General features: G+C 45.3%; 1 protein-coding gene across 4 annotated transcripts in view; it reads right to left on the minus strand.

The window, feature by feature from the left end:
* The window catches only part of KLC3 (kinesin light chain 3), a 1,068,754-nt gene extending 1,060,230 nt beyond the window's left edge, over window positions 1-8,524 (minus strand). The window contains exon 1 of one of the 4 annotated variants that reach the window (XM_085625583.1): window positions 8,301-8,524. Coding sequence is in view for 1 of the 4 variants with exons in the window: in XM_085625579.1 (XP_085481705.1) it covers window positions 8,301-8,313 (13 nt within the window). In the remaining 3 variants the exon portion in view is untranslated. Of the gene's footprint in view, window positions 1-8,270 lie in introns of all 4 variants that reach the window. The other 3 variants (XM_085625579.1, XM_085625581.1, XM_085625580.1) reach the window with 3 other exon arrangements.
* Between the last annotated feature and the right edge of the window lie 11,823 nt (window positions 8,525-20,347).

A 20,347-nucleotide genomic window follows, 5' to 3' on the forward strand; every position in this document is an offset into this window, starting at 1 on the left:
TTTTTGTGGGGTATCAAGTTTACCATCCACACAGACCACAAACCCCTTACATTCATGTTTTCGCCTAAACAAGCACAAAATATGTCCCCTAAGATAAGCAAGTGGGTGCTAGGGCTGGAAAACTTTTCTTTCAAAATGGAGTACTTACCGGGGCCAGAAAACGTGATTGCAGATTGCTTGTCGAGGTTACCCATCAAAGGCAATCACAGTGAGGAAGTGTTAGATGTACCCATTTGCGCGGTGCATCTCCCCTCGCTAACTGATGCAGAATGGAACAAGGGCATGGAGGAAGACAAGGCCATGGGTATGTTAAAAGAACTCATTGTCAAGGGGTGGCCGGACAAGTTGTCGGAAGTCCCGGACATAATTAAAGACTTCTGGGAAGTTAGATTTGAACTTTCTATCATAGCTGGTCGCTTGCAAAGGGGGGAGAAAATTGTCCCACCGGAAGGGTTGAGAAAAAGGGTTATAGATCTGGCCCATGCAGGGCATCTAGGCAGGAGCCTTACAAAGAACAAAGTGAGGAGTTGCTTTTGGTTCCCTAGAATGGATTCTGAGGTGGAGAGCGCAGTAAAAGAGTGTATCAGCTGTGCGAGAAGTGACAAGAGCAAAATTATCCACAGGGCCCCTTTGGCCCCTGTCAATGTACCTATGTCTCCGTGGACAAAACTAGCCATGGACATAGTGGGTCCCATGGACATACTGGGGACACAGAAAAGGTTTATGTTTGTATTGGTGGATTACACTTCCCATTGGGTGAATTTTAAGTTCACAGCGTCCACCACAACTTCCAATCTCATTGCATTTCTAAAAAACATCTTTGTGTATGAAGGAATCCCGGCTACCTTGGTAACGGACAATGGAGTGCAGTTCGTCTCTGAAAACATGAGAGAGTTTTTGGAGGAACACAATATAAAGCATGAGAGGACTGCTCTCTATTGTCCAAAAGCCAATGGATTGGTGGAAAGGGTGAATCGGATGATCAAGGAGCAGATACAACTAGCCACCACCAATGGGTTGAATGTGGAAGAAGCTTTGAGAGAAGCCTTATGGGCATATCACACCACGCCCAATGGGGTCACAGGAATATCCCCGTTTGTGTTTCTCAGAGGAAGGGAACCCAGCACCAAGATGAACCCGAGGTGGTTGGGGTGAGGAAGAAGTGTTGTACCAGACCTAGGTCGAGTGGAGAGACGTCTAGAGTCTCATCAACAGAAGTACAAGTCTTGGTACGATGGGAAACATGGAGCTAAAGAGGTGGAGATAAAACCCAACTCCCCGGTGTGGGTTAGGAAACCTGGTAGGGTGCAACCGGGAACGAGCAAATTCGGAGTACCTCAAAGGGTGGAAAGCACAAGTAAGAGTGTTGTTCGCCTGGACAACGGACAGACATGGAGCAAAGACAGAGTTGTAAACACTGAGTGAACCTATATTGTTTCCTAAAGTTTTGTTGTAATCCCTGCAAGGGGAGATGTGTTATAATCTTAATGTCATAGCATAGTTGGTATGTTCCAACACCCCTTGCCCCAACCAGTATATGGTATGACCCTAGGGAGCTCACCTTAGAATGTTCAGGTGAACTCCAGGCAGTTTGAGAGCGGATGGTCAAGAATCAAGACTCTGAACTTCTACTGGTGGTGTGCGTGAAGCTTATTTACAACAAGATGGAACAACTTTTGTCTATTAAATTAAACACAAGATGTTTTTGTATTGTGCATATCCTAAAATCTTATATTTGAGGGTGCTCTCATTTGCGATGATGAAGAAAACATAGGCTTAGTGAAATAAAATATTTGCTCAAGATCACACAATTTGCAAGCAGGTCATCTGGGATTGATCAAATGTTTTCTTTTCTTATATTGTGCAGTTCCGCCACTGGATGGGTCTATTTTTCTGTCTTCTGTTTTACGTCAATGGTTAATGCTTTGTCTTCAGTTCTTTGTTCATGAGGTTACAGTGTGGTGGCTTGAGGGCTCAAGAAGACCTTGAGCTGAGTCAATTGGCTCAAGCTTTCAGTTGTTCAGTTACATTTATTAGGTTGCTGTGTATACATGCTAATAAACAATACAAAAATGAGAAATACATGAGGTAGAGATAAGTGCTCCTTAATATTTGCAGGAAAAAAACCTGACCAACTTTGATGGTCAGTGGTCAGGATACTGAGCAGTGGCTTCCTGTGCTTCAAGGGAGCTGGAAAGAGGCCCCATCTGCAGAACTTCATTGTGAGAACTATGGAAAGGTGGGTAAATAGAAAGCCGCGTAGAATCAACGAAAGATGTCTTGCGAGTGAAGAGTGGAGCTAAGAAGGATGGGAAGAAAGTAGATAAGCAGTGGCATAGCTGACAATGGTACAGTGGCACTGGGTCCCAAAGCCGGAAGGGCCCACTGAACCACGAGTATTGCTGTATTTTCACTTATGGAGGATTAATTAAGAGGCTTCTTGTTTCGATCAGCCTGTATCTTGGAGTATTTGCCGTTTTAAAGGTTGGTGAGTCAAAAAGATTTACAATATAGGTTTGATTGGTTACAACAGGAGCACATTACAGTTAGAAGCTTATGACAGTGGGCTTCTAATTGGGTTGTGGACACGGGTTTACTTTTCATTCTTCACCTTTTAATTTATTGTTTTGCATGGGGCACAATTTCCAAGCTTGACAAGCACATTCTTCATCGAGTTTTCAGCACTTAGCAGGTTTTGAATTCTTACTGGCATGAGGCGTCAGTCTAATCAATGATTAAGTTTGTATTAATGTGAGATTTGGCTTCTGCCTGTCCTTATGTGTCGTTTTTTTTATACCAGAGCTACACCTTAGGAAGGGCTAAAGGCCTAAAATGCAATGGGGTTTACAATATCATGTTATTTGACGAACTGTGAATTTAGACATGCTGTAGAAAACGCGTGGATGGGCACTTTAATGCATCTGAATAACAATTTTTGGTTGAAACTTAAGAAGAATGAAAACAAATTATTTAATAAAAATTGATAAAGTTTGGTGAATACAATGATGATCATTTCATCTTGGTTCTGACAGTTGTCACATCCTGGGACTGAAAAATGTACATGCATCAGCTTTGTCATGAAGTATTTATTTTCAAGTGCAATGGGACGGAGCACATACCAGGACAGCACCCCTAAAAACGTTGCCGCTGAGCATTTCGAAATTATTATGATGATTTTGACTACAATAGGTGTGTCGTCTACTATCTATGCTGACATTGCTGTATTTCTCCACCCATACAGCAGTCAGGAGACTAGCCCACAGCACACTCATGACTCCCCTGGAGATAAGCAAAGGGAAGAGAGAGATGATAAGGATGGCAAAGGAGAGAGAAAAGTTTAGGAGGAAAGGCTGAATAGGACTGAGGAACATAAACATTGAAAAAAGAGGGGGAGGTGGTAGGAACAAGTAGGTGATGGTGAAAATGGGAGAGGAGGAAGGATGATGGCACAACAGATGTAATGGAGAGGGGAGTAGAAAACATGCTTCAACTCTATTTAACCTGCTCACGCATCAAGTACCCATGACCCGAAACACTGCTAAAGCTTATGTGGTGCTCTGTAAATACTTTGTTCACTCACTGAATCAGTTAATCCTTTTCTTCAGTCACCCTCTCAACCTCTTCATCATTTAGTTACCTGCTCATTTGCTCGCTCGTTAAATTACTTCCACAAATGATCACTTAACTAGACTGCCAAGGTAGAATCATGATTCTGGCAGTGCATGCTGCAAAGGCAATCATGTCACCCCCTTTTTAGCACTCGTGGGTCACATGTTTGCACCCGCCTTACTTAAAAGTTTCACACTAAGTCGGACAGTCCTGATTTTTAGGTTGTACCTGCACAGCCAGTGCGCTGTGCTTGAGAAATCTATTGTTTTTAATATAAACTTAAAAGGGACATACATCCTGCCTCCTATCTTTCTTGGCTTCTCATTGGTTCCTGTGTGTGCCAATTACTTTTCCTCCATTTCTATTGGCTGTAGCATATTTTACTGCATTTACCAATGCTTGTTCCCTGCCTGCTTCTCTTATCAGTTTCCTGCAGCTGAAATACTGTTAACATCTGCTGTGGTGGAACTATTTTTTCATAAAGTTTTGCCTCTTTCTGCTTTTTCATTTTGCAGCAGATTAATATGCAATTTATCAATGGGAGAGATTAAGTGATTTGAGCAGAATCACAGGATGTTGCGCTCTCTGGTCAGCAGCTCTGGCCGCTACAACACAACGTCTCCACTCTCATAATGCTTGTTAGGTGTGGAACAGGTGCAGTTATTGGATTTCTTTCCAACCTAGCAAGTCTACAAGAGATGGTTTCTCTCCAGCTCAGCTTGGATGTCACTGGTACTGGGACTGTGGCGATGCAGTTGACTCCCATGCAGCGTCAGGTTTCATGAGATTGATATCACAGTTCGGGCGGGCAAGGAGGAAATGTTTGAACTTGAAGTTGCTCCAGGAATACTCCCAATGCCACCCTCAGCGACGGAATGTGGGCCGACTGGGATGCCCGTGCTTACTAAATTAACTATGTTTCTTTCACCTCGATACAAGATATTACGCGCTTACTAAATTCTGCTGCTACACCCCCATGTTTATTAGAAAAGCAGCTACGGGCTGACTTGTTTTAGCACGGCCTTTCTCACGGACCTAGAAGCCCTGTCACAGTAATGGTTACATATAGTGCACTAAAATATAAAACATAAACATAGGTTAAAAAAGTAGAGGATCAAGTGGCAGTACAGTGAGGCAAACATATTAGTTTTATGTCAGTTGTCAGTAATGTATTATATGGAGCATATTTATTGTTTTTCATACAATTTATATCATTTTAGTCCCAATAACATATGTTTTAAGCAATTACACTAAATGTATATGTTGTACTAGTGAAATACATTATGTGAAATGTAGTTCATTTAGAAATAGTTTCAAACACAAAAATGATTGTATTGTTTGTTTTAAGCTACTTAAAAACTATAAATACAGTTTAAACTAAGTTAGAAAAACTCTTGCGTGATACTTTAAATTGGCATATTTATCTAGCGCAACTGATCACTGATTTCCAGAATCACAGGCTCTGGCGCTGCTGAGAATCGAACCGGGATGCCCAGCTCCCGAGTCAGCAGCTCTGGTCGCTGAACCACATCCTCTTCACTCTTGTGATACTTTTCAGTTAGCTCTTTCCTTTACCCCGGACAGTGACTGAATGATGTATTCTATGTGCATCTCTCATCACATCTGGTTTTTTAGGTGTAGAATGGGTGCAGTTATTAGATTTCTTTCCATCCTAGCAAGCCCACTAGTGCACAACCGCTCACGAAGCTACAACTTACAACAACAGCTTATTATTAAACACATAGGCAAAACCGATGCATTACCAAAGCTTGTTTTTTTATTATTCTGGGACTTATAGTCTTATTTAACCCAGTATATAACCAGGACTACAAGTCCAGAATTGTAAGAAAAGAAGACAGCAAGTCCCAGATCCCTAAAAGAACAAGCATTGGCATAGCCAAAAGGTCTCGCCTTTGGGGCCCTATAAGTGTTTAGCCAGAGCCATTGACTTTGCCAATGTCTTTAAGCTGTGCTGTAGAGAAGTGTGGCTGCTGTGCAGCTTGCTGAAAAGTTTTAATAAAAAAGTGTCAGAAGCATTTTTGTTACCTTATATATGACCAAGAAGGCATTATGTACAACTGAACGACCATATTAAAAAAAGTATTTACAATAAAAAATGTCCTCAGTTTTCTTTTGTTCTTGCAATGCTGGCAACTTGTTTCTGCCTATTCCAATGGTTGTTTGTTAAAGCTTTTTTTGAGGGGGCATAAACAATCGGAGGGTGAAGGTTGGGAACTAGTACCTGTATTATAACACTAGCAGCGGTCAGACGCTAGGGGAGAATCAACAGATGCCAGATTCCGAGAGCAGGCTGAGGTGGTGCTGAGGGATGCTGAAGTGGTAGTGGTGGTGACTGGTGCAGAGACGATGCTGAGGTGATGCTGAATGATACTCAGGTCTTGCTGAGTGATGATGTGGTGGTGTACTAGTGCAAAGGCGATGCTGAGTAATACTGATGTGGTGCCGAGTGATGCTGTGGTGGTGCTGAGTGATGCTGTGGTGACGCTGAGTGATGCTGTGGTGGCGCTGAGTGATGCTGTGGTGGCGCTGAGTGATGCTGTGGTGGTGCTGAGTGATGCTGTGGTGGCGCTGAGTGATGCTGTGGTGGCGCTGAGTGATGCTGTGGTGGCGCTGAGTGATGCTGTGGTGGCGCTGAGTGATGCTGTGGTGGCGCTGAGTGATGCTGTGGTGGTGCTGAGTGATACTGTGGTGGCGCTGAGTGATGCTGTGGTGGCGCTGAGTGATGCTGTGGTGGCGCTGAGTGATGCTGTGGTGGTGCTGAGTGATGCTGTGGTGGTGCTGAGTGAGGCTGTGGTCGTGCCGAGTGAGGCTGTGGTCGTGCCGAGTGAGGCTGTGGTGGCGCTGACTTTTTTACACTGTGCTTAAAAACTGTTGTATAAGGGGAGCTGATTTCCGTGTGAAGCGTTATAATGCCCTTGGTTCAAGTTTGCGCTATAATTATGCGGGACAGGCAAGCGAGTGTTACCTAATGTGATCGGACAATATCAGGTGAAAGCACTACGTATTCACAGCTCAGGGAGTGCTTCTTCTTATGACAAATCTCCTAATAGCACACCCGTTGCCGCTAGGGCTGCGGATGTTAGAACTGGGTAACTAGGTTAGAATCTCGGCTCAGACGCAGCAGCTTGTGATTCCGTGCAAATCGCTTCATTACACTGTGCTTAAAAACTGTTGTGTAAGGGGAGCTGATTTCCGTGTGAAGCGCAATAAAGCCCTTAGTTCAAGTTTGCGCTATAATTATGCGGGACATGCAAGCGGGTGTGGCCTAATGTAACATAATCGGACAATATCAAGTGAAAGCACTAAGCCCGGGAGTTGTGTGCGCGTGCGCTAAAAGGATCTGTTTTCAATTATCGTGCCCGTGTCTGGGCACGATAATTGAAAACAGATGTGGCCTGTGCGGGTACCCGCAAGCAATAGGCCGTGGGCGGAGCAAAGGCGGGACATGCACCCGCTTTGCCCAATTGCGTGCCGTCTTTCTTAGAAAGACGCACACAAAGCCCAATAGCCTGCCACGAAAACAAAACCACACACACGAGCGAGCGTGTGGTGAGATTTCAAAAGCCCTTACATAAAGTCTTCGCCAGAACAGCGCATGCAGTCTCGACCTAAAAACTAGGGTTAGTCTAGCCAGTCTTGCGTGGACATGGGAAGCTTGACAGATACTCACTTGATAATGAAAAAGAGGGCTTATACTTGGTACAAAATACAACACTTTACCCAAATAAGAGCGGTCAGTGATAAGCCTGTAGCCACTTCAAAGTAAACTCTCATCGCGAAAGACGTTGGAGAAGGCTTTAAATACATACAATGACGGATCGTCGGTTCAACCGAGAAGAGCACCAAAGCGCAATACAAATGTTCCATAAAAGAACATACTTGTAATTTAAAAAATAGCAAATTGTACAAAATCTATAGTCTTTTGGTGGGTTTTTAATTTAAAAATACAATTGTGCAATGTTTTCCGACAACAGAAAGATGAAGACGGCTATGTAGAGATTTGGTTTGAACTTAACGTCACAGATAGATAATTTACCTATAAGAAGTATACAACCCACTGAGATATCTATCACCCTGGGACAACGCAAGGGGAGAAGTCATTAGAAACAAAATTATACTTTCTTATTGACGAAACTACGTTCTCGAAACTGGCACAAGGATACTTTATTTCCTTCAAAGTCTTCCTTATAATCCCAAAACGCCCGTACTTGACAGACATGCATGCAGTTGACACGTTCTCCTAAACCTACGAACACTCACGCTCTTATTAAGAAACCATTGCGTTCTTGGTGAGACTATTTATGTAATAAGTAAAAGGGTGCTCCTAATACAAAGATTATGTAAGTAAATACATTGACACAATAGTATGAAACTCGCAGACAAGCTGCTTTAAACAACGTCTCTCGTTCGTCTACGTCTCCCTCGCATCCTTACGCGAGATGCGTGCACAGGTGATTAATCCCTGAAGACGAGGCAACCTAAACAGACAGTCCACACTATACCCTCTTCCAGCCACATACTAACTATGGGGTCCTGGAAGATGTAGGGCCTTTCATTAAATATTTCAAATCAGTATCTCAGATGACCCCGAATTCCCCTCTCCCCAGCTCCATCCCTCGGAAAGAGCCCTTGGACCATACCTCAGCTTCTCTTGTTGTTATCAGTCTCACCTGTCAGTGACATCACCCACAATGCACTGGGGATCGCTAGTCAAGTCGCTTGGTAGTCCCAGGAAGCCATGTTGTGCGTGACTTGGTTTCACGCTCTCACCTTGGTAGAGGTGCGGGAGCTTGGGGGCCCCACCCTGGCGGCCATGTTGGAGGTGGCAGCAGGCTGCTATTGGATGCCAAAGATCGATGTGTGAAAGAGCCGAAGGGTTAGGTTTGGCCGCTTCTCATTCTTTGTAATGACGCTGCACCCGCACACTGACTACGGGACAGCAGGAGGCGGTGGGCGGGGCAACACCACTTACATCGCAGCAGAAATATGCTTGTCAACAACAGGGGGAGGGGGTGCGTGTGTTCTTGTGGTAAATAAAACAGCGGGAAAAGAATGAGGACAATGAGCCAGTCGGAGATGCGCCAACGTTCTACCAGCACCTTTCGTGGGTCGGGTAGGAGGATCTGGCTGCCACCCGTCTCCAAAGGTGAGAGGGTATGGCCTTAACGAGCTGCAGACTGCGGAACTAGGTTTGAGCGTCGGCTCAGCAAGCATCCTGTGATACTGTGCAAATCACCACCAAAAATGAATGTGTCCTTGTGTAAGGTGCTTAAAGTAAAGTGCTCCCATACTTTCTGGTCGCGTTCTCGCTATATAAATCTGCATACAATAAAAATGGTCTTTCTCGTGTACAGGGATGCCAAAAAGAGATAGTGAAGTCTGTGTAAAGAAAACATAACAATTTGCACTTACAGGATAATGTGGAACGATTACAATAGCATTAACCCCTTATCGGCTGAGTGCTGTTTTGTTCATGCTTTGGGCTCCATAACGTTTTTTCCACATGAGGTATCCACGCAAAATTTGCGTCCTTTTCCCCCAACATCCTGGAGATATTTAAGATCCCAGGGTCTGTAGATGACCTTGGAGGGGACCGAGAAAATAGGCAAAATATACAAAATGTTTGAGTTTTTGGGAGAAAACAGGGATACAGTGCTTCTTATAAAAGTGTCTGTTTTTTCCTAAAAAATGGAGTCCATGAACGGTTTACTGTACTTAAGTCACTAGTTTTCAGGAAAATGCATAGATGAATCAAAAAACCTATATATTTTTTTTAATTTGTTTATTAGGATATCAAATGCAAAATAAAAACCAGTGTGACATATATTCACATACAAGAAAAAGAAAAATCATATCTGATGGCCAAATTAATTTTTTTTTTACCCCCCTCCCCCCACCCCTGTGGATCCCCACATAAGAAAAGAAAAACAAGATTTGTTAAACCAAAACTGACAGTAACATAACTAACTTAGGGGTACTTCCAGTTATACTAACAGTTAATCTTTATTCAACCATTGTATTAACGAATCCCAAATCTTTTCGCCTTTGGCCCTTGCCCTGCTCCCCCTTCTTCTAAACACAGAAATCTCCAAATTTTATATAAATAGTAATTTACTAAACCAAACATGTATCGTGGGAGGATTTGGATCGCGCCACACCGTTGCCAAACGAAGCCGAAATACCGCCATTGCTATATACAACATTTTCCGGTCTGCTTCTTCCATTTCTTGATTAGAGATCCCTAACATGATAACCTGGGGGGTCAATGATACTGGATATCCCAGTATGGATTCTAAGCGCTGTTCGATTTGAGCCAACAGTTGAGAAAGACCAGAACAGGTGGAAAAACATGTGTGTGCTATCTGCAGCCAACGACCCACACCGAGGACAGCATATCCCCGAAGTCCCCCCCCATCGGTGGATACGCGCTGGAGTAATATATAGGTTACACCAGGTCTTGAAGCATTGAACCTGCAAATTGGCGGAGATACATGTCGTTTGGCTAAACAAAAGGGAGTCTTCGCACTCATCTTGCCCAGCTTGTAAGCTCGTTTGCCATCTTTCAAAGTGCTTGGCCAAGTCATTGCCCATCCTCTCATTAATAAGTTTATATAGAGAGGAAGTTGTGGATTGGCCAACATTAATCAAATCTAATAGAGGGATTCGGTCCGGATTATTAAGTCTTTTAGCGACAAAATCCCTTATCTGTAAATATTTAAAAAAATATTTATTCTCGATCCCAAATCTCTCTTTGATAGCCTCAAAAGTAAGCATTTCAGTAATCAACATAAAATCCCATATGCACTGAATACCTTTCTCATCCCAGTTTTTAAAATATGCGTCTTGAAAAATTGCCATAAATAAAGTATTGTTTAATAGAGGGGAATATAGATGTAACCGCCCAATCCCAAACTTTATTCTAACAGCGGTCCAGACCCTGTAAGCACCTAGCAAAACCTTAAATTTAACCCTCTTGAAGTAGGCAAAATCTATATAGCGCATAAGAAGTCCTCTGGCTTCTATCCCATAAATTAGATGATAGTTTGAGATCTCTGAACCTCCCGAATTCCCCCCATTTAGCAACTCCCCCATCTGTTTCAACATGGTTGCCCAGTAATAGATTTGAAAGTTAAGGACGGACCAGCCTCCCCTGTCTCTAGATAAAGTCATATATCTGAGAGCCCTTCCTGGGCTCTGTCCAGCCCATAAAAACCATGAAACTAACTGATCTAACTTCTGAAACCAAACTTTATTTATGTCTAAGGGAATTGCTCTAAAACAGTATAGAATTTTGGGCAAGAAAATCATTTTTACAACGTTACTTCTCCCAATCAGTGTTAAGTGTAAGTTATTTATTCTTTGGGAATCTGATTTAATTTTCGGTAGTAACGGTTTAAGGTTAATATCGACGATATCTTCGGGCTTGGAACTTATTTCTATGCCTAGGTATCTGGCATTTTATACTATCCACTGGTCAACAAGTGTAACCTTGTCGTTAACTACAATTTGTGTTTTACTGTCATTCAAATGATAGCCAGATATCTTGCTGAATCGCGATGTTAAAATAGTTATTTCTTCTAATGCCTGACGTGGAGCAGCTGTTACAATGGCTAAATCATCTGCATATCCCAAAATTTTAACGTCTCCCCCTCTGGCGTAAATAGATTGAATTATTTGATTCTCCTGAATCTTCCTGATTAGAGGGTCAATATAAATGGCAAATAACAAGGGGGAGCACGGACATCCTTGTCTCGTTCCTCGCTTTATGTTAATTTCTGCGGACTGTACCCCCATCAGAGCAATTTTCGCAATTAGGTTTCTATACATACTTTGGATTGCTCTTAGGAATCCTTCCCCAATCCCATAATACTTCAAAACAGCCCATAAAAAAGGCCAGGAGACCCTATCGAATGCCTTTTCTGCATCTAGAAGAATTAAGGCCATAGGGTCTCCTGTAACCTTAGTTTAGTCAAACAATGTTTTTGTCCGTCGTATATGATCAATAGTTTCACAACCAGGGACAAAGCCATGTTGTTGGGGAGATACCATTTTTTAAATAACTAACGCCAATCTGTTAGCAAAAATCTTGGAATAAATCTTAATATTACTGTTTATTATTGTAATAGGCCGATATCCCCCAGGGTCAGTCGCCACTTTCCCTTTTTTTAAAAATACAACAATCTTTGCATTCCTCCATGACTCTGGGGGAGTGTCTCCACTCTGAACTATGTGAAACATCTCAAGCATTGTTGATGCCAACTGTGTGTCTTATAAAATTCACCTGGCAGAAAATCGGGCCCAACAGCTTTACCTGATGGCAATGAATCTAACGCCCGGAGTATTTCTCCCAAACTAATCGGGGCATCCAGAATATCCCGATCTACAGAAGACAAGTGATCCAATTTAACCACTTCAAGGTATCTCTTAATTTCCCCCTGCAGCCCACAGTTGTCTCTTATATATTCCGAATATAGCTTCTGATAACATTTCTGAAAAGCAAAAATAATTTCTCCTGGGTCAGTTGCTAAGCCGATATCTGGATCTGAAATGCCTGTAATCCGAGTTTGTGCTTCTTTTTCTCTAATTTGCACATCTAGCATGTGGCCCACCCTTTCATTACTCTCATAAAGCTTGGACCGCAAGGCTAGATATCTACCCGCGGATTTGGCAAATGAAATCTCCGTTATAGCAGATTTCACGATTGAAATCCCGGTTTGAGCCATTTCAACGTCCCCCCCTCTGATAAAACCTTAGCCAATTGAGTCTCGGGTTTGGCCAATGTTTCATACAATTCCTTGATCTTGTTTCTCTCTTTTTTCTGAGACTCCCAGACAAACTGCGTAGTTTCGCCCCTGATCCCGGCTTTCATTGTATCCCAATCATTTTGGATACCCGTGCTTCCCCTGTTCTCATTAAGGAATCTAATGATCCATATGACCATATGTTCTATATAAGAATTATCACTTAACAATGCCCTATTAAAGGTCTAGCTGGTAACTTGTTTCTGACATTTAAAGTTCACTTCCAATACCAAAGGGTTGTGGTAAGACATTACCCTGGGAAACTTTGTAATTTTACTGCCCTGCACCAAACATTGAGAAATAAAAATATAATCCAACCTTGCGTGTGACCCATGCGGGGCAGAAAAACAAGTGAACCCTGGATCATTACCCTCTGCCTGTGCCCACATATCTACAAGCCCATGCAGCTCTTTCAGTTGACTAAGAGATCTAAAATCTTTCGGTTTCCTCCCTTGATATATTGTTTCTGAATGATTTGATATCGCACAGCCCAAATTAATATTGAAATCGCCGCACAATATGATCGGGGATGGCCAACCCACCAGTTCTAGACCCAGCCAGTTGTACATTTCCGGATCATCTAATACCGGGCCATAAACAGAACATAATGTGAACATACTCCTATCAATTGAGCATTGTATAATTACCCACCTCCCATATTTGTCAGAGATGGAGCGAGTGAAGTTTGCCACACCCCGACGTGCAAATATCGCAACACCTTTTGTCTTAACCTCCTGCTTGGTCCACATAACTAATTGAAACCCGTCCAGCTCCATAAATTTATTTCTACTGGCTTCTATATGCGTTTCCTGGAGGCAGATAATATCTGCCTTCAAGATTCGGATATCTTCCCTTATCCTGCGTCATTTAGCAGGGTCGTTTAGTCCACAAATATTAACAGAGGCTATTCTAATACACCCCATTGTATGTGGTGAGCAGATCTGGATACAATATAACCCTGAACATCATAAAAAAAACACATCTCAACAGTCCTACACCTATACCCCATAAAGTCCCCTCTAACCCAAATAGGAGCCACCTCCCTTGCTCCCCCACCCCACACCCCACACTAAGGCAAAAAAGGTCCTCAGACCCTTGTGATGCCTCCTGCGTTTATGTGCGCCCCATGTCACTCCCCGACCATCTAAAAAAAAAAGAACGATCAAAAATAAGCAAGAAGCCCAACCCTACCCCGCTCCATTAAAGCTTCAAGACAGCCCCAAAAATACAGCAATAATTATACATTTTCCATCAGTAGACCACCAAGCTTAATTTTGGCTAGCACCCCACTTAAGAGGAGAGGAAAAAGAAAAAAGTGAGAAAAAGAAGAACCCCTGAAAGTCTCAGACTCAGTCAGCCACAAGTTAACTCCTTTAGATAATTCTCAGCCTGAATCTCGGAAGTAAATACCCTGACCCGTCCCTGATGTACAACTTTCAACCGGGCAGGGTTCATCAGGTACACTTCACATCCGTATTTTTGGAAGGGGCTGATCAACTGCCGAAGACGCCACCGTCGCTCCACGGTTGTGTGGCAAAAGTCCGGCTGCACAAAAAATGTCTGCCCCTCTGCTGATTTTTTGGCGTCCGGTCTAGCCTTTTCAAATATCGCCTGCCGCAATAAAAAGTTCCCAAAGAATATTAAAATTGCTTGGGGCTTTGGGTTGGGACCGGGATTACTTTTAGCCATTAAGGGGAATCTATGTACACGCTGGATCTCTGCTTCCCAGTTCTAATGAGATAATTCTGGAAAGCCGATTTAAAAAGCTTTAGCACAAAACCACGTAAACCGCTCCCCCTAGCTTTCTCTTCAATGCCCAGCAGGCGTAAGTTGTTTCTCCGCTGCCTATTTTCGGATTCTTCCAGTTTCCACAGGATATCCATCATTCTGGCATCGTTAGCAGATGTTTTTTGCTCAGTATTTTCCAAACCGGCCTCCAATCCCACTACACGTTTTTCCAGGGCAGTGGTTCTTGCTACAACCTCTGTGCAGGCTTTAGTTGTTTTGCGAATAGCGCCCTGGATTTTTTTGGTCGCAAGTTGTGCTCTTTTATGCTCCTGACAAGCCTCTACTTGCATTGCCTTAAGAGTTGCGTATATTAAACTGACTGATGGGACAGGTTCCGTTTTTCTATCCGAAACGCTGAGATTTTCCTCCTGGAATCCAGGCCCTGGCCCCCCCTCCACTTCCAGATTGCTGGTAGAATAATCCCACTGAAGATGTTCATTGGTATCAGAAAGAGAGCTTGCGTGCCAGGAGCCAGCATGATTTTTCTTTCTAGATCAACTAGTAGCCCTCCTTAGGGTGTCTGCCGTCGTAAGGGGGCTGTCACTATCATCCCCCGAAGCGTCTATATCCGTATTATCTGGATCACTGGCGTTATTAGGATCAGATTCTTCTGCCAGTGAAAAAAGTTTTCTCCGTCTGGAGTACCAGGCACCATATCCCCCAGTTCTTGTAGCTCACCGACACCCTCACTGAGAGTAGTAATTACACCTGCCCCCCCCTCCTGTTCTCCCCTAACAGGTGTTCCTTCTAGACCAGCTGTTTGAGTATCTGAGGCCTCTGGGGTGTCATGCACGCTGTCGATCTCTCTAATGCTGAGGGGGTCCAGTGTAACAATCCCCTTCAAGACAGTTACAGTGTTGCAGGCTTTGTTAGTAACAGTAGCGGGAACAGAGAGAATACCGGAGCCTGCACCTATGTTTTTCCCTCGTTTGAGATTCTCTCCAGCAATGTACTTAACTGTTTACTCTGTTTCCCATTTACCGGCTTGCCAGAAAACATAACTGGAACAGTAGGGGTCTTTCTCCTTGCACCCCCCCCTCTGGAAGATGCCGTTCAATATCGGGACTCCCATTCCTGCTCCCCACCTTCTCTACATTTTCCTGAGTGGGAGTGAGGACCGCCTCTGGTTCTTTTGAGGCAGGCAGTTTCTTGGGCACCACAGCCCCCTTCGCGCCAGTAACTCCCTCCTTTGGTGCAGCTCTCCGTGGAGCCATCCTGCTCTGGCTCGCGTTTTCCCCCAGCAGCTTACCGGCCAGCCATGCCCGCCAAACACCCAGGTACGTTCGGCTGCGTAGTGCGCGGAAACGGAGTTCCGCCGCGCGTTGCCAAAAATTGTTCAGTCCTTCAAAACTAATCATGCGGGACGAAGGGGGGTCTTGTGATTCTATTCACCGTAAATCCTCGGAGCTCAGCAGGGCATTAGCTCCACGTTATACCGCTCAGTGACCGCAGCGGTCGGGGAGTGACACCCGCACAAATCACACAGCCGCCATCTTGCCCCAAAAAAACTCATTTTGTAATGCAATTTTGGTATTTTTCTAAGAGGTAGCAAATTTGTTTGTGCTCTCAACCCACTTCCAATTTTTGGTGGAAACCAGTGTGAAACTCACGGGTGATCCAGAAAAGCTATAGATTTCTGAAAAGTAGACAGAATTCTGAATTCAGCAAGGGATCATATGTGTAGATCCCTCAAGGTTTTCCCAAGGAAAATAACTGTTAAAAGAGAGAAATATTGAAAATGAGTAGGAAAAAACAGGCATTCATGACAACATTTTGATCTGTAACTTTTTGGCATGATAGCCGATTTACAAAAGAAATATACCATTACTTCCACTAGACCCTTCTGGTTGCGGGGATATATAGGGTTTGTAGGCTTTCCAAGAACTCATGGTACCTAGAGCCAACATCTGAGCTACACCGTATAATGGTTTTGCATTAAGTACCAAGGATAGACAAAGTCATATAGCGAAATAGGCAGAGTGAAAAATGGGTATGTAGGAAACCTATGTAGTTGTGGGTACCCATACTAGCATATGATTGAGAGTTTTTTTTTCTTAGTGTCATGTTTTTTTATAACGTGGCTTACCTTTAAAAGGTACAAATGAAGCAAACTCCAATTGGTGGTAATAAATGTTCTACTATTCCATGGGTACTCACAAACTTTCTCTCGGGGGCCAAATTCACAGTGTGGTTTGTGGCAGAGGGCCGCACTGGTGGGGGCAGGGTCAGTGGGGGAGGGGGGCGGGGCTAGAGCCACAAAAAAACTGTGACCATGAGGTTGAACACAGGTCCCTGCAGCGGACGCCTTCGTCCACTGAGCCACCAGACCCGGCATACACACATCTCTCTCTCTCTCCCTCCCTCCCTCCCTCTGTCTGTCTGTCTCCCTCCCTCTGTCTGTCTACCTCCCTCTGACTGTCTCCCTCCCTCCGTCTGTCTCCCTCCCTCCGTCTCCCTCCCTCCCTCCCTCGGTCTCCCTCCCTCGGTCTCCCTCACTCGGTCTCCCTCACTCTGACAGTCTCACTCCCTCCCTCTGACTGTCTCACTCCGTCTCCCTCTCATTCTGTCTCTGTCTCCCTCTCACTCTGTCTCTGTCTCCCTCTGTCTCTGTCTCCCTCTCACTCAGTCTGTCTCCCTCTCACTCAGTCTGTCTCCCTCTCACTCAGTCTCTGTCTCCCTCTCACTCAGTCTCTGTCTCCCTCACACCTAGTCTCTGTCTTCGTCGTTCTCCCTCCCTCGGTCTCTCTCACTCGGTCTCCCTCACTCGGCCTCCCTCATTCGGTCTCCCTCACTCTGACTGTCTCACTCCATCTCCCTCCCTCTGACTGTCTCACTCCGTCTCCCTCTCACTCTGTCTCCGTCTCCCTCTCATTCAGTCTGTCTCCCTCCCTCGGTCTCCCTTATTCGGTCTCCCTCGCTGTGACTGTCTCACTCCCTCTCCCTCCCTCTGACTGTCTCACTCCATCTCCCTCTCACTCTGTCTCTGTCTCCCTCTCACTCTATCTCCCTCTCACTCCGTCTCTGTCTCCCTCTCCCTCTATCTCTCTTTCTGTCTCCCTCTCACTCAGTCTGTCTCCCTCCCTCGGTCTCCCTTATTCGGTCTCCCTTACTCTGACTGTCTCACTCCCTCTCTCTCCCTCTGACTGTCTCACTCCATCTCCCTCTGTCTCCCTCTCACTCAGTCTGTCTCCCTCTCACTCAGTCTTCAGTCTCTGTCTCCCTCTCACTCAGTCTCTGTCTCCCTTTCACTCAGTCTCTGTCTCCCTCGGTCTCCCTCCTTCGGTCTCCCTCCCTCAGTCTCCCTCCCTCGGTCTCCCTCACTCGGTCTCCCTCATTTGGTCTCCCTCATTCGGTCTCCCTCACTCTGACTGTCTCACTCCCTCTCCTTCCCTCTGACTGTCTCACTCTGTCTCCCTCTCACTCTGTCTCTGTCTCACTCAGTCTGTCTCCCACCCTCGGTCTCCCTCCCTCGGTCTCCCTTATTCGGTCTCCCTCACTCTGACTGTCTCACTCCCTCTCCTTCCCTCTGACTGTCTCACTCTGTCTCCCTCTCACTCTGTCTCTGTCTCCCTCTCACTCAGTCTGTCTCCCTCCCTGGGTCTCCCTCCCTGGGTCTCCCTTATTCGGTCTCCCTCGCTCTGACTGTCTCACTCCCTCTCCCTCCCTCTGACTGTCTCACTCAGTCTCCCTCTCACTCTGTCTCTGTATCCCTCTCACTCTGTCTCTATCTCCCTCTCGCTCCGTCTCTGTCTCCCCCTCCCTCTGTCTCCGTTTCTGTCTCCCTCTCACTCAGACTGTCTCCCTCCCTCGGTCTCCCTTATTCGGTCTCCCTCACTCTGACTGTCTCACTCTCTCTCCCTCCCTCTGACTGTCTCACTCCGTCTCCCTCTCACTCTGTCTCTGTCTCCCTCTCACTCTGTCTCTATCTCCCTCTCGCTCCGTCTCTGTCTCCCTCTCCCTCTGTCTCCCTTTATGTCTCCCTCTCACTCAGTCTGTCTCCCTCCCTCGGTCTCCCTCCCTCGGTCTCCCTTATTTGGTCTCCCTCACTCTGACTGTCTCACTCCCCCTCCCTCCCTCTGACTCTCTCACTCGATCTCACTCTGTCTCTGTCTCCCTCTCACTCTGTCTGTCTCCCTCTCACTCAGTCTCTGTCTCCCTCTCACTCAGTCTGTCTCCCTCCCTCGGTCTCCCTCCCTTGGTCTCCCTCCCTCGGTCTCCCTTATTCGGTCTCCCTCGCTCTGACTGCCTCCCTCCCTCTGACTGTCTCACTCCGTCTCCCTCTCACTCTGTCTCTGTCTCCCTCTCCCTCTGTCTCCCTTTCTGTCTCCCTCTCCCTCTCTCTATCTCCCTCTCCCTCTGTCTCCCTCTCTCTCCCTCTGTCTCCCTCCCTCTACCTCCCTCTGTCATCTCACCCTACGTGTGTGTCAGCAGGGGCTGAGACAGCTTCTCGGGCACAAAAACAACTTACCCCAGTACTTCACAGGTCTTTAAAAGACCATTTGCATGTTAATGAGGCTTTGTTGTATTTCACCTCTTCTTAGGCCCCGCAGCTCCACTCTGCACTCTGACTATCCGCTGGAACCGCCCGGCCCCCACAGAGCAGAGTCAGAGTCGCGCTGGTGAAACTGGCAGTGTTTGTGAACACTCATGAATTTTTTTTTTTTAAACACAGTTACGATGCCTGAAAGGTCCGCGGGCCGCCAAGGAAGGCTTGCCGGGCTGCAGGCGGCCCGCGGGCCGTACTATGAGTACCCGTGTACTATTCTATGCTACTACAAGTTTCCCGATTGTCAGTCAGAAAACTTTATTTTGCCAACACAATGTAGGCATAAAAAGTATACTACATATTAAAACAATTCACAACATTACAACACACATAAAAAGGTCATTACTTTAAAAATACAGATATAAATTCATATTCATTTCCACAATAGTAAAATCATTTCATTTTGTAGGAATATAATTTCAGATGGTTATTGATCTCTTTTTTAGTGCCAATAAAAAAAAGGATGCTAAAGAGAAACAGATAAAAGGATCAGGTAGTAGCTGAAGATAATAAAGTGCTACACGACACTGTTTAAAATTCATTTTGCTGAGTTAATATAAGGGATATCTGGTGTAGAGCCCAACAATGCAGATTCCACGCCATTAGTATAGAGTGCAAATAGGAAGGGGGCAAGAACGCACCCCTGCCTCACGCCTCTTGAAATTTTAAATGGCTTGTGCACTCACCATTCCTCCCATAGCGAACACAGGCTGAAGCATCTGTATACAGATCACAAATTATATTAATAATCTTCAGGTCGATACCCATCTCCTCCATGATCTGCCACAGCCTATGCTGTGCCACGCAGTCAAAGGTTGCGGACAGATCCATGAAGGCTAAATGGAGATGACCTTTTTTTGCAGCCGTGTATTTTGCCATAATTAGGCTCAGGTTCAGGCACTGATCTACCGTGCCTTTCCCTTTTCTAAAGCCAAATTGGCATGGGATAATAATGTTCTTTTCCAGTGCCCAGTCCTCTAATCTGTTTAAAATCAATCTACCCATTTGCTTTGCAGTAGTCTATTAAGGGGATAGGTCTATAATTTTTCGGGATCGACCTATCCCCTTTTTTATATATGGGAACGATTACAGTTGTTTTCCAAGATGGCGGTGCTTTTGATTGAGCAATTTTATTAAAGATATTTGTTAAAAGTGAAGCCCATAGATCTTGATTGCCTAGGAATAAATCTATAGGAACTCCATCCGGTCCTGGAGCCTTTGCTCGTTTACATTGATTTAGAGCACGGGTACTCATAGTACGGCCCGCGGGCCACTGGCGGCCCGCCCGGCCTTCGTTGGCGGCCCGCGGTCCGTTGTCCTTGAAGGATTCTTTACCAGACGCCATTTGTCCGTCATTTTAACCGGGCACCGATCGCGCCGGCACAGCTTCCACCCACCTCCCTGCTTGACTCCGATGCTGTTGAGGTCGGGTGTAACAGACTCCATGCAGTGCCAAAGCTCAGATCCCCAGCAGCATTGGTGAGGCACAGCGGGATGGCAGCCCTCGCACCTTCCGCCCTTGATGAGCTGTTAAGAGGTGCTTGAAGGTGACTGAGCAGGAGGGGCTGACGCTTCAGGAGCA

Source organism: Triturus cristatus, chromosome 9, assembly GCF_964204655.1.
Source record: "Triturus cristatus chromosome 9, aTriCri1.1, whole genome shotgun sequence".
Taxonomy (NCBI): Eukaryota; Metazoa; Chordata; class Amphibia; order Caudata; family Salamandridae; genus Triturus; species Triturus cristatus.